The sequence below is a fragment of the Hyperolius riggenbachi genome, chromosome 3, assembly GCF_040937935.1.
Source record: "Hyperolius riggenbachi isolate aHypRig1 chromosome 3, aHypRig1.pri, whole genome shotgun sequence".
NCBI classification, from domain to species: Eukaryota; Metazoa; Chordata; class Amphibia; order Anura; family Hyperoliidae; genus Hyperolius; species Hyperolius riggenbachi.
This window is the reverse complement of record NC_090648.1, coordinates 471,903,241-471,918,090: the sequence shown is the minus strand read 5'-3', so window position 1 is coordinate 471,918,090 and position 14,850 is coordinate 471,903,241. Positions and strand designations below refer to the sequence as shown.

The 14,850-nt window shown below is 44.0% G+C and overlaps 1 protein-coding gene across 1 annotated transcript in view; it reads right to left on the bottom strand.

The window, feature by feature from the left end:
• Positions 1 to 14,850, bottom strand: part of LOC137562413 (solute carrier organic anion transporter family member 1B3-like) — a 79,966-nt gene that overhangs the window by 42,337 nt on the left and 22,779 nt on the right. The window contains exons 6-8 of the mRNA XM_068273754.1: positions 12,921 to 13,019; positions 11,628 to 11,837; positions 3,519 to 3,683 (exon numbers count right to left, since the gene is read on the bottom strand). Coding sequence (XP_068129855.1) covers positions 3,519 to 3,683; positions 11,628 to 11,837; positions 12,921 to 13,019 — 474 coding nt within the window. The remainder of the gene's footprint in view (positions 1 to 3,518; positions 3,684 to 11,627; positions 11,838 to 12,920; positions 13,020 to 14,850) is intronic.

Below are 14,850 nucleotides of genomic sequence, written 5' to 3'. Positions count from 1 at the left end.
CACTTCAGGTAAATAAGCAGAAACAAACCAGTACAACCAGCAGGGAATTCTGGAAATAAATGGTATTTATACTGCAAGCCATCAAAGGAAGCAGCTAAGCAATTTGCATGACAAGTGTATGCAAATTCCTCCCCAGAACAGCAGCTCTGAAACTTGCAGAGTGAAGACAGGTCTCTTTTCCCGGACCTGCAGCACTCAGACCTAAAAAATGGTCAAACAGCTGTCTGCCAGTGCAGACAGCAGCGCAGATCATTACACTAGCCATACTAAGAAATTATCTTAAGTTCCTTTCTGTTTTTCAGTACAGCAAGAATTAAAAACAAAAAACAAATCTTGTTGAGTTGTTATCTGTACAAAAGAGCTTGTCAGTCTAAAAGGCTAATATCTGTCAGGGAGAAGAAAGATAATACTGTAAGATTTTACTGCAGGAACGTTCAAAGGGTAATTACTTCTGATTTTGTTTTTTTCAGCTTAAAAGTCAAAATATTTATTCTAAACTGCAGTCTGTGACACTGAGGTAGTCTTAAAAATAAAGCTATAAAACTGAAAATAAAAATATGAGGCTCTTTTCTATATGACTTATGTTCTATTTATCAACCGTACTACACATACAATATCTCATACAGGTGTGCTCATAAATTTACATGCCTTGGCACAATTTAGATTTCTTAGCCATTTTTCATAGAATATGTATGTTAACACAAAAACTTTTATTTCATTCATGATTAGTGGTTGCCTGAAGCCATTTATTGTCAAACAACTGTGTTTAACCATTTCACCTCCAAGGGGTTTTTCCCCTTAAAGGGAACCTTAACTGAGAGGGATATGGATGTTTTCTTTTAAACAATACCAGTTGCTTGGCAGTCCTGTTAATCTCTTTGGCTGCAGTAGTAGCTGAATCACACACCTGAAACAAGCATGCAGCTAATCCAGTCTGACTTCAGTTAGAGCACCTGATCTGCATGCTTGTTGAGGGGCTGTGGCTAAAAGTATTAGAGACACAGGGTCAGCAGGGGAGTCAGGCAACTGGTATTATTTTAAAAGGAAAAATCCATATACTTCTCAGTTTAGGGTTCCCTTTAAAAAAAAACAGAGCAATTTTCATTTTCACCTGTAAGCGCTCCTTCCATTAATTCGCCTATAACTTTATTACTACTTATCACAACAAAACAATCTATATCTTGGTTTTTTTTCGCCACCAATTAGGTTTTCTTTAGGGGGGGGGGGGGGTACTCTTGGCTAACAATTATTTTATTCTAAATGTGTTTTAACAGGAAAAATCTGAGAAAATGGAAAAAAATCCCCGGTTATTGCAATGTTTATATTTTATTTGGAGATAAAGGTGCATTTTTTCAGTTTTGCATCCATCCCTAATTATAAGCCCATAATTTATAAAGTAACAGTAATATACCCTCTTGACATACATATTAAAAAACAAGTTCAGTCCCTAAGGTAACTAATTATGTTTTTTTATTGTATTTTTTTTGTGAGGTGTGTAGTTGTAATTTTAGTAGATGTCCTCACATAACATCCCTATGCGTAGTATTACTACGCAAAGCGTATTTTATTTTTTGTAAATGGTGGAGACATCTAATAGACGGCGGCGGTCATTCACACGGGGATTTAGATCAATGAATGGGAACTGTGTGGGAGTTGGGAGTTTCTGGACAATTTTTTGCGATAGTGGTCTTAGATCTTGGCCAAGATTTTAATGCCTAGCGCAGTCAGACAAGAGCGCTAACCATTTACCGGTAGGCACCGTGATGCTGTTTGTATAGCGTCTATTATTGTATGGGATTTCCTATGACATAACTATGTACTCTGTGAATGCTATAATAATAATAGGATACAGCTTCAGTATACAGTGGCTTGCAAAAGTATTCGGCCCCCTTAAAGTTTTCCACATTTTGTCATATTACTGCCACAAACATGAATCAATTTTATTGGAATTCCACGTGAAAGACCAATACAAAGTGGTGTACACGTGAGAAGTGGAATGAAAATTGTACATGATTCCAAACATTTTTTACAAATCAAAAACTGCAAAGTGGGGTGTGCGTAATTATTCGTCCCCCTGGGTCAATACTTTGTAGAACCACCTTTTGCAGCTGCCAGTCTTTTAGGGTATGTCTCTACCAGCTTTGCACATCTAGAGACTGAAATCCTTGCCCATTCTTCTTTGCAAAACAGCTCCAGCTCAGTCAGATTAGATGGACAGAATTTGTGAACAGCAGTTTTCAGATCTTGCCACATATTCTCGATTGGATTTAGATCTGGACTTTGACTGGGCCATTCTAACACATAGATATGTTTTGTTTTAAACCATTCCATTGTTGCCCTGGCTTTATGTTTAGGGTCATTGTTCTGCTGGAAGGTGAACCTCCGCCCCAGTCTCAAGTCTTTTGCAGACTCTAAGAGGTTTTCTTCCAAGATTGCCCTGTATTTGGCTCCATCCATCTTCCCATCAACTCTGACCAGCTTCCCTGTCCCTGCTGAAGAGAAGCACCCCCCGAGCATGATGCTGCCACCACCATATTTGACAGTGGGGGTGGTGTGTTCTGAGTGATGTGCAGTGTTAGTTTTCCGCCACACATAGTGCTTGGCATTTTCTCCAAAAAGTTCCATTTTGGTCTCATCTGACCAGAGCACCTTCTTACACATGGTTGCTGTGTCCCCCACATGGCTTGTGGCAAACTGCAAACGGGACTTCTTATGCTTTCTGTTAACAATGCCTTTCTTCTTGCCACTCTTCCATAAGAGCCAACTTTGTACAGTGCATGACTAATAGTTGTCCTATGGACAGAGTCTCCCACCTGAGCTGTAGATCTCTGCAGCTTGTCCAGAGTCACCATGGGCCTCTTGACTGCATTTCTGATCAGCGCTCTCTTTGTTTGGCCTGTGAGTTTAGGTGGATTGCCTTGTCTTGGTAGGTTTACAGTTGTGCCATACTCCTTCAATTTCTGAATGATCGCTTGAACAGTGCTCCGTGGGATGTTCAAGGCTTTGGAAATCTTTTTGTAGCCTAAGCCTGCTTTAGCTTTCTCAATAACTTTATCCCTGACCTGTCTGGTGTGTTCTTTAAACTTCATGGTGTTGTTGCTCCCAATATTCTCTTAGACAACCTCTGAGGCCATCACAGAGCAGCTGTATTTGTACTGACATTAGATTACACACAGGTGCACTCTATTTAGTCATTAGCACTCATCAGGCAATGTCTATGGGCAACTGACTGCACTTGGAACAAAGGGGGCTGAATAATTACGCACACACCACTGTGCAGTTATTGATTTGTAAAAAAATGTTTGGAATCATGTATGATTTTCGTTCCACTTCTCACGTGTACAGCACTTTGTATTGGTCTTCCACGTGGAATTCCAATAAAATTGATTCATGTTTGTGGCAGTAATGTGACAAAATGTGGAAGACTTCAAGGGGGCCAAATACTTTTGCAAGCCACTGTATGTGTCTATGGAATGCCATGTAGTCATGTGTCTGTCCAGCTGTGTCTGCCCACCTACCGGTGATGAAGATGGCCCTGGAGATGGACTGGCCATACTGCTGCTCCATAAATTTGGGATTGTAGGTCAGGAATCCTATGTAGCTGTTCGCCTTCATAAGTGTTATACACAACAGTAGGAGGTAGAGCCGGTCACAGAACAGGATCTTCAGGGCCAGGAAAAATCCTGAGAGAGGAGAACAGAAAAGATTAAATATAAGAAGAACATTGGAGTGTATGAAACACCAGGTAGATTCCTTGGCAACAAATACAGAGAACTGTAAAGGCAGCCTACACAAACTGAATAGGACATATATCAGCAACTGCAGATTGACAAGCATCCACTGGTGACACAAGTGTGCTGGGCCAGAAGTTACTCTGTTGTCCCCTGGAGTCTGGGAGTGCAGAGGTGTAGCTAGGGTTTTCAGCACCCGGGACATAGACATTGTTTGCGCCCCCTCTGAAAAACAGGGGCGTGGCCACACATCAGAATGTGATCTCGGTTATGTATAGAAAATGTACAAAGTCTATTTAGATAGTCCCCCCTTCCCGCTATAGATAGCCATATGGGCCCCCTTCCCCCATTAAGGTAGCCAAATGTGCCCCCATTAGATAGCCAGATGTGCTTATGTTCAGATAGCTAGATGTACCACCCTTTAGATAGCCAGATGTGCCCTGGTTTTTCATGTGCATGAAAAAAGGGCGCCAAGAAAAAAGGGCCTGGCTAAATAACGAAATGGCACCGGTGGATAACAAAATCTTAATAACTATGAACATCCTTGTCTAACTTGGATAACGATAAATACCATTTTAAAAACAGATGGGAGATAATAAGGAAAAGATATTAACGTTAAAAATCATTACGTAATTCAAACATACAGCCTAACCCAACCCTACTGTCACACAGAACCCTCCTCTGGTGATGCCTAAAACTAACCACTCCCCTGGTGGTGCCTAACCCTAACCGCCCCCTCAGTGGTGCCTAAGCCTAACCACACCCCCGGCGGTGTCTAACTCTAATTCCCCCCAGTGGTGCATAACTTTAACCACCCCCCTGGTGGTGCCAAACCCTAACCACACCCCCAGTGGTGTATAACCCTAACCACCCCCCTGGTATTGCCTAACCCTAACCAACCCCCAATAGCCTAAAACTAATCACCACTGAGTGGTGCCTAACCACTGCCCCTGGTGGTGCCTAATACTAATTCCCTCTACAAAAACACCCTTTTACACATAAAAATGGTAATATCTGTGATAACGTAGAATCTGTATATACAAACAAAATAATATGACAAGAACTATAACGTTGCAAGCTGCTAAAACGATAACCTACTTCAAAAACTGTTATGCTCTAATGTTGTAAACAATATTTATTGGGCGCCCCTTTTTTCTGCTTTTTTGGCTGTATCAATGAAAATTGCATTAGAGTCTATGGCACCACCCTTTTCGTCCACTAGCCACTGGCGCCCTTTTTTTCCTACTACCACTTTTTCTGCTGCTGTTAACGCTTCTACATGCTGCAGAGGGAGGGAGAGAAGCAGGGACACTTCGATCATCAGCCAGTGAGCCACCTCTGATGCATGTGGCGGTTCAGCAACTGAGCTGGGCGAATATGCAATGACCGGACCACAAATGAAAAGTCCTGACCTGCTGCATTTTTCTGCCTCCTCATCACAAATGATGCAAATTGGATGCAATAGAAGCCTATGGGAATGGACAGTGTCCGTAATTAGTTTGGGGAAGCCTTGCTGCCCTAAAGCGGCGGTCTTGTGCATGCGCGTGCACCAGCTGCTAAAACACTGGACGCAGAGTATACTAAGTGTTTAAGCGCGTGCACCCGCCACTTAAACAATGGACTGGAGTATACTCATCCAAATAGGCTGAAGTGGTTGAATGAGCACATTTTTGTAACAAGAGGAGCTAAAGTTTTGAGATACAGTGGGAAAGTTTGGGCAGGTCCCTAAATTTGGGCACTGTTGTCATTTTATTGATTCCAAAACCTTTATAACTAATCATTGGAACTCAAATTGACTTGGTAAGCTCAGTGACCCCTGCCCTACATACACAGGTGAATCCAATTATAAGAACGATTATTTAAGGGGGTCAATTGTAAGTTTCTCTCCTCTTTTAATTTTCTCTGAAGAGTAGCAACATGGTGGTGGCTCAATCATGCTGTGGGGCTGTGTGGCCAGTACAGGGACTGGGAATCTTGTCAAAGTTGAGGGACACATGAATTCCACTCAGTATCAGCAGATTCTGGAGACCAATGTCCAGGAATCAGTGACAAAGCTGAAGCTGCGCCGGGGCTGGATCTTTCAACAAGACAACAACCCTAAACACTTCTCAAAATCCACTAAAGCATTCATGCAAAGGAACAAGTACAACGTTCTGGAATGGCCATCTCAGTCCACAGACCTGAATATAATTGAAAATCTGTGGTGTGAGTTAAAGAGAGCTGTCCATGTTCGGAAGCCATCAAACCTGAATGAACTAGAGATGTTTTGTAAAGAGGAATGGTCCAAAATACCTTCAACCAGAATCCAGACTCTCATTGCAATAAGGCAGATCACGAACCCGGCCACTCTGCTGGGAGGCACCAAATTCTTACAAGAAGGTTGAAAACTGATAGGCTGGGTGCACACATAACAGAGCGTGAAAGGTTGCGTTTTCTGTCATGTGCGGGTTTTGTGTGTGTTTTTAGTGCTTTTTTTGTGCATTTTTGTTTTTTTCCCGCATATGCATTTTTCTAGCGTGTTGCGTGCATTTTTATGCGTTTGCGGTTCGCATTTACAAAATGCATATGTGCTTTGTATGAGTTCTCCATGCGGTTTCAATTGCTTTTTATACAAATCACTAGGAAGACAACAGGAAGCGGATATACATCAGAAAACACGGAAACATAAAAATAAAAAAAGCATATAAAAACGCATACAAAACGCAATACATTGTGTTCCCATTGACTTTCATTATGTGCGTCTTTGATGCGTTTTTGAATATTACGCAACAAAACCAGCGTTTTTAAAAATGCATGTTTCAAAATGCATAAAAAACACATATGCATTTTTATATGCGTTTTTTCATGTGGCCCACAGACCTTCATTAGGGGCAAAAACGCAGCATTTTCCGCAATGCTAGCGTTTCTGCGAGGTGTGCACCGAGCCTTAAAAGAAACCTGGGGGGAAAAAATGTTGTGGTAAGTTAGATACTTGCATCAGGGAAGTCTCTGGATGATTAAGAGTCTTCTCCGATTCTCAGCAACCCCACCGATGTTTGACGGGACCCTCATCTCCTTCGCAGTCATGCTCTTGTCAGTGCGACCGCACTGCGTAGGTCAGTGGTGCTTGGATACCCGCAATCACAGATTCGAGTAAATCCGATCACGGCAGTATCGAAATCCGGACACGCCGTTATCGTGATCCAGACTTGATGTCCAATTCCGAATTCGACTAGGATTTTAACCATGATTGAAAGTGATATCCGTGATCACGATTTGACTTTCACTGTTAAAAGCAAAGCCCCCTTACATAGTAGAAACACAAATTTGCCAGATATGTTAAGAAGAACAGTGGGAACAAGAGGAAAAACATGTTTTTCAAAAAGACCTTATAGTTTTTGAGAAAATCGATTTTAAAATTTCAAAGGAAAAAAGTATTCGTAGTTAAAACCCCGCCAAAACCCACCGACTTTATCGCCACCGCTGTGTGGACCGAGGAGGATGACCGCCGTGTGGACCGAGGAGGACGAGGGAAGCCTCAATAGGATCCGGAGGCTTCCCCCACCCGAGGTGAGTACCCCCCAGGGGAGTTTTTTTCCGTTACAGGTTTTCTTTAAAATAGATTTTCTCAAAAACTATAACAAATTTGGTGTCTATTTGAAGAAATGTTTTTCCTCTTGTTCCCACTGCTTTTAACATATCTGGCAAATTTGGTGTTTCTAGCATGTAAGGGGGCTTAGCTATTAACCGCTAAATTTGGTGGGTTTTTAATCATGAATACCGACTAGTGAGCATGAGTAACTCGTGATCACGAGTCGGGTAACAAGTGCAATCACGAGTGCATTTGTGATCGGCATTTGTGATCGAGCGACAATCATGATTGCCGATTATGACCTTGTGACAGAGGCGTAGCTAGGATTTTCAGCGCCCGGGGACAAAGACTATTAATGCGCCCCCCCCAAAGTCAAGGTTGCGCCGCGCCAAAAGGGGGCGTGGTCACATAATAATTGTGGGCGTGGTTATGGGTGGAGCCAAATGTATATGGAGGTTAGCAGGCTCACGCTCACCCATCCTCCCTCAGTATGTACCTTCCAGCATGTTCCAAGACAAATTCAGCAATCATGAGCCCCCCCCATCAAGACAAATTCAGCAATCATGAGGCCCCCAACATAACCAACTCAGCAATCATGAGGCCCCCAACAAGACAAATTTAGCAATCATGAGGCCCCCAACAAGACAAATTCAGCGATCTTGAGGCCCCCAACAAATCATGAGGCCCCCAACAAGACAAATTCAGTAACCATGAGGCCCCCAAAAAGACAAATTCAGCAGTCATGAGTCACATAAATAGACAGCATTTCACATAAATAGGTAGAATGCCCCCTTAATATGGTAGACGCCTCTCACCTGGCAGCAGTTCTCCTAAATACACTCAATCTGACGTGGTTCCCCAAAAATAGGTAGCCCCAGGTCTATAGTTGTCCCCAGAATAGGTGGCCAGCAGTATAGATGTCCCCAGAATAGGTGGCCAGCGGTATAGATGTCCCCAGAACAGGTAGCCAGGGGTAGAGATGTCCACAGAACAGTTAGCCAGGGGTATATGTGCCCAGTATATGTAGGCAGGGGTATGTGTGCCCAGTATATGTAGCCAGAGGTATATGTGCCCAGTATATGTAGCCAGCGGTATATATGCCCAGTATATGTAGCCAGGAGAATAATATGTGCCCAGTATATATAGTCTGACGTATATGTGCCCAGTATATGTAGCCAGGGGTATATATGCCCAGTATATGTAGCCAGGGGTATATATGCCCAGTATATGTAGCCAGGGGGTATATATGCCCAGTCCACGTAGCCAGGGGGTATATATGCCCAGTATATATAGCCAGGGGTATATATGCCCAATATATGTAGGCAGGGGGTATATATGCCCAGTATATATAGGCAGGGGTATATATGCCCAGTATATGTAGCCAGGGGTATATATGCCCAGTATATGTAGCCAGGGGTATATATGCCCAGTATAAGTAGCCAGGGGGTATATATGCCCAGTCCACGTAGCCAGGTTGTATATATGCCCAGTATATGTAGCCAGGGGTATATATGCCCAGTATATGTAGCCAGGGGGTATATATGCCCAGTCCATGTAGCCAGGGGGTATATATGCCCAGTATATGTAGCCAGGGGTATATATGCCCAGTATATGTAGCCAGGGGTATATATGCCCAGTATATGTAGGCAGGGGTATATGTGCCCAGAGTAGGTAGCCAGGGGTATATGTGCCCAGAGTAGGTAGCCAGGGGTATATGTGCCCAGAGTAGGTAGCCAGAGGTATATGTGCCCAGAGTAGGTAGCCAGGGGTATATGTGCCCAGAGTAGGTAGCCAGGGGTATATGTGCCCAGAGTAGGTAGCCAGGGGTATAGGTGCCCAGAGTAGGTAGCCAGGGGTATAGGTGCCCAGGGTAGGTAGCCAGGGGTATATGCCCAGTATATGTAATTAGGGGTATATGTGCCCAATATATGTAGGCAGGGGTATATGTGCCCAGAGTAGGTAGCCAGGGGTATATGCCCAGTATATGTAGTTAGGGGTATATGTGCCCATTATATGTAGGCAGGGGTATATGTGCCCAGAGTAGGTAGCCAGGGTTATATGTGGCCAGAGTAGGTAGCCAGGGGTATATGCCCAGTATATGTAGTTAGGGGTATATGTGCCCAATATATGTAGGCAGGGGTATATGTGCCTAGAGTAGGTAGCCAGGGGTATATGTGCCCAGAGTAGGTCGCCAGGGGTATATGTGCCCAGAGTAGGTAGCCAGTAGCCAGGGGTATATGTGCCCAGAGTAGGTAGCCAGAGGTATAGGTGTCCAGAGTAGGTAGCCAGTAGCCAGGGGTATATGTGCCCAGAGTAGGTAGCCAGAGGTATAGGTGCCCAGAGTAGGTAGCCAGTAGCCAGGGGTATATGTGCCCAGAGTAGGTAGCCAGAGGTATAGGTGCCCAGAGTAGGTAGCCAGTAGCCAGAGGTATAGGTGCCCAGAGTAGGTAGCCAGAGGTATAGGTGCCCAGAGTAGGTAGCCAGTAGCCAGAGGTATAGGTGCCCAGAGTAGGTAGCCAGAGGTATAGGTGCCCAGAGTAGGTAGCCAGGTGTCCCCCTCCCCAGCAGGAGGGGAGCAGCGCAGAGAAGAGTAAGAGCTGCTCTCTCTCCCTCGCTGTCCCCTCCAATGTCTGTCCGGTGGCTGGCAGCGGCGGGCGGAACTTACCTCCGTCTCTTCGCAGCGCCGGATGGATCTGCCGCTACTCTGGTCTGGTCCAGACCAGAGCAGCGGCTGCGCACCCGAACTTCCGGCCGGTGTTCCGACGCGGCGCTGGAGCGTGACGGAGGTGAGTTCCGCCCGCCGCTGCCAGCCACCGGACAGACATTGGAGGGGACAGCGAGGGAGAGAGAGAGCACCTAAGGTGAGGGAAGTAGGGGGGAGATGGCCCCCCTTCCCCACCGTCCGCACAGCTCTCTCTCTTCTCTGCGCTGCTCCCCTCAGCCAAAAAAAGAAAACCCCGAAGCTCAGCTGGGCGCCCTTGGGGACCCGGCGCCCCGGGGCACTTGTCCTACCCCGACCCCCCCTAGCTCCGCGCCTGCGCTTGTGATCGTCGAAAACGACTCGTGATCACAAGGTCTTGATGTGCACCACTAGCGCCAAGTACAGCTCGCGTCTGTGCAGTAGCATGGAGCTGCACATGCACAGAGTAAAAAAACATGTGCGAGCAGCTCTGTGCTACTTCGCAGGCGTGGCTCCATGCTACTGCACAGAAGGTGCTCTGCTTGTGACACATCAATTAGCTGACACTTGTATACTTACCTTAACAAGCAAGTTAAATGCATCATTGTGTCTTCTGTCCATAAAAAAAATTCCATGCTATGTCTAAGGGCCCATCTCCATTACATGCGGTGCGATGCGGCTACATAGCCACATCACACCACCAGTGTCCTGTAACCAATGCATGGCAATAGAACAGTTTTGGGGCAATAGTAAAAGCCGTTCAAACACTCAAGGAACATATCAGTATCTCTCAAGTAAGAATGTTGCATTACCAAAAATGGTTTCAAAATAGAATCCAAAAAGACCGCCAAGGGAGACAGGACCGAGTCAACCCCGTCTCAAAATAGAATCTAATGTTGTGGTGTCGACTCGACAGGCTCTGCCTCTCATTACTCTGACGTTTATGACGTTTGGTCACATGGTTGTTCCTGGCCACTCAGTCTTCCATCAGGTCCTCCAGGGGTAAGAGTTATCCTGATTGGATGTTTTAAATTTGCTTGTTTTAAATTTGCTACTGTTTTGTGATTGGTGTTCTTAGGTATTTAAACAGCATGTCAGTTACGTGTTCTTTGTGCACTTTGATTGGCTGGAGGATGGGCTGGACGCCTGAAACAGCTCTTGGCCAGTGTCTGTCGCCAAGATTATTATTCTCTTTATACAATTGTGACCTGTGTCTACCTGACTGCTAAGAATACTACATTTGTCTGGGGACTGAGCTATTGATAGACATTGACCATCTTTGGCAGTTATCAAATTGCTGAGTTGTCCTTTTGACTGGTCATGGTATTCTAATGCTTGTGATAATGAAAATTTTTCAATACATTTTTCTGTAAAGCTTAAAAGAAATCCCTGAGTGTGCTGGTCCTTGTGGACTTTATACTGGAGGTTTGGCCTAGTGCTCTTGCGGACTGACCTTGCACCTCAGTTTATGCTGTGGGGGAGTGCAGCCTGGAGACCACACTTGGACATTTATCATTGCAATGGACACAGTGTGAAAGGACCCTTGGGGAGTAATCCGGAAGATTCAGTGTAATTATTTTCTATTTTTTCAAATAAGACACACATCTTTAAAATTAATACCTTCTTTTGATTGGTTGGGTCTCACCTTTCACTGTCGCCTTTTTCTGAAGTTCCAACTTTTCCTTGTCCTTGAAAGTCAGCATGTCTGGGGCGCTCTGCTCATCCTTTTTCTCCAAACTCTTAGGCAAAAACCAGAAGGGAATTGCCGCCAACAGGTTGAGCATCCAAGCCAATAGGAAGCCCATCCACCAAGCTCCAACCCAACGGGTGTCTTGTGGAGTGATGGTAATCGTATCTGGAAGAGGGAAATGTTTGGTCTTTGGCCTAACAATCTATGTGCGGTTCAGAAATGTTAAGGAACATTTTTTCCCCTGAAATACTGGTAGAGGTTGAAATACTAAATCTGAACTTCTGTAATCTAAACAAACACATGCAACCTAATGTTTGTCTGGGTAGAGCAGGCTTTCTCAACCAGGGTTTTGTGGATCCTTGAGGACCCATTAGGGGTTACCTGGCATTCTTCCATCTGGTGAGGGAAATATCAGGAGTAGGTTCTAGTTTGGATAATGGGGTGAGGACATTGTAACTTTTTCTCCTTTGTGTAAAAAGAAAGCTTTAAAATAAAGAGGGGGCACTACTGTAATAGGGTTCACTAAAATGTGAAATGAGCACAGAGCATATGGGAGCACAGTAATCACAAGCTCTTTCTGTGTTGCAGAGGCAGTATTATTAATGGCCCTATAACAGAGGGTAGTTTATCCACTTCGCATTCAGAGGTTTTTGCCCCTCAAAGTGAATGGGAACCTGAGAAAAAAACAGCCAGATACTTAAGAAGAGAGAAGGCTCTAGGTCTTCCCTCTCCTCACCTGGCCCCGCGTTCCAGCGCTGGCTCACGGTAACAATACTCGACCAATTTGGTCAAATACTGCTCTATATGCCACCGAAAGAGGCTTCGGAAGTCTTCGAGACTCCAGAAGACGGACCGGTCTGCACTGCGCCCGTGCGAACACTCTCTCGTGTGCACTCACACAGGCGCAGTACAAAGCCACCTGTCTTCAGGAGGACTAATCTCCCAAAGACTTCCGAAGTCCCCCCCCCCCCCCCCCCATGGTGGAGCTGCCACTGTAATGAGGGGACTAAGATAGGAGAGGGAAGGCTCTACAGGACCCGGAGCCTTCCCACTGTTTAGGAAAGTATTTGGCTGTTTTTCTTTTTTTCCCAATGACTTTAAGATTTAATGCTTCAAATTTGAAGGATTTTTTTCTCTGTGGCTTCTTTGTTTTATTATCCACCTGGTTTTTCTTCTGTTATCATTCCCTAAGTCACAGAAACAAATCAGAAATCTAATTTTGGTGTTAATTAGACTCCATGAACTCACTCATATCCACAAATCCAACATCGACGTAGAACTTTGCAAAATAAGATCCCAGCGTGAATCCCACCATTGATCCGAACAGCCCCACGGCGTTAAGACAGGCTGCAGGGAGAGGAAGAAATGGCATTAATGACTGTCCACAGTACTATGTAATGTACTTGTACTTATAAACCCCGGCACACTAAATTAACAGAAGAGCCATTTACTGCTGGCAAAGTGAAACAAGTAGAACCAAGCAAAGTATTACAATCACTAACCATACATGGGGAAGTCCTGCTATTTTCTAGATGACTTCCTTAGCCAAATACAAAGTCAACATTTCATTGTGATAAGAAGAACTATACTAGTAAAATTAATTTTTCCCTTATGGCATGGGCATATTCCAAGATGACAATGCCAGCATTCATCAGGCTCAAATAGGAAAGGAGTGATTTTCACGCATGGATTGGCCACCACAGAGTCCAGAGCGTAACCCCATTGAGAATCTTTGGAATGTGCTGGTGAAGAATTTGCACAGTGGTCCAACTCTCCCATCAACGCTACAAGATCTTGGTAAAAATGAATGCAACTCTGGATGAAAATAAATGTTGGGAAATTGCAGACGCTTATCAAAGCCATGACACAGTGAATGCATGCTGTCATCAAACCTAAAGATGGTCCATTGAAATATTAGAACGTTCTATGGAAATAGAATTTCCACATTTCCAATCAGAAATCGGCATTTCCGATTGGAAAGCGGAAATCAGAAAATGGAAATCGGATTCCTGCAGAAATATCACCTTACTGCAACACGGTAACTTTAGCCCAATCACAGAACTTGGAAGCAACGGACCAATCAGAGGCTGCAGAGTCAACGTATAAGTATTTGACCAATCAGAAAATGAAAAAGAATCAGTAACCAGCACTGGCAGAAATCTAAATTTTTGCAGCATTTCCAACCATGCCTATGTATAGCCTCAACTAATAAACATTATTAAATTAATAAATAAGAAGATATTTTTCTTAGCTAAGTATAAAATGGGAAATCAATGACTAGACAATGATTTAGATGTTTTGTAAGTGGCACAGGGAAGGCAAAGAAGGTTGTTACTCACACAGTATAGAGCTTTTTATGTAAAAAAATGAAACAAATTTCCACCATGGATTTCCATACCTTCAAATTTAATTTAAAAAAAATACATTTTTACAATTTTTGAATCTCTGGCAAGGCTAGCTGTCCATCCACAGGCTTATTCTTAAAGGACCACTGTCGCGAATATTTTAAAATTTAAAATATATGTAAACATATACATATAAGAAGTCTGTTTCATCCAGAGTAAATGTTGCTGTCTCTTACAGTAGGTAGGAGAAATCTGACAGTACCGACAGGTTTTGGGCTAGTCCATCTCTCCATAGGGGATTCTCAGCATAGCCTTTATTTTTTATAAAGACACTCCCTGAAAAGGATTTATACAAAGATGCTGGCCAGCCTCCCTGCTTGCTGCATACTTTAATGGCAGTTGAACGGAGCAACTGCCATTCACTAAGTGCTTTTGAAAATGAAGAAAACCCTGAGAATGCCCCATGAGGAGATGTGCTAGTCCAGTGATGGCTAACCTTGACACTCCAGCTGTGGCGGAACTACAAGTCCCATGAGGCATTGCAATGCTCTGACAGCTCTAAGCACAACTCAGGGAGGCAGAGGCATGATGGGATTTGTAGTTTTGTCACAGCTGGAGTGCCAGGGTTAGCCATCACTGTGCTAGTCCAAAACCTGTCGGTACTGTCAGATTTCTACCACTTACTGCAAGTGACAGCAACATAGGGGAAAAGTCATTTATGGCTCATTTTCACTCTGGAAGAAATGTACTTCTTATCTGTATGTGTTTATTACATGCATTTTAAATTTTAAGAATTTTGCTACAGTGGTCCTTTAAAGGAATACTATCGATTC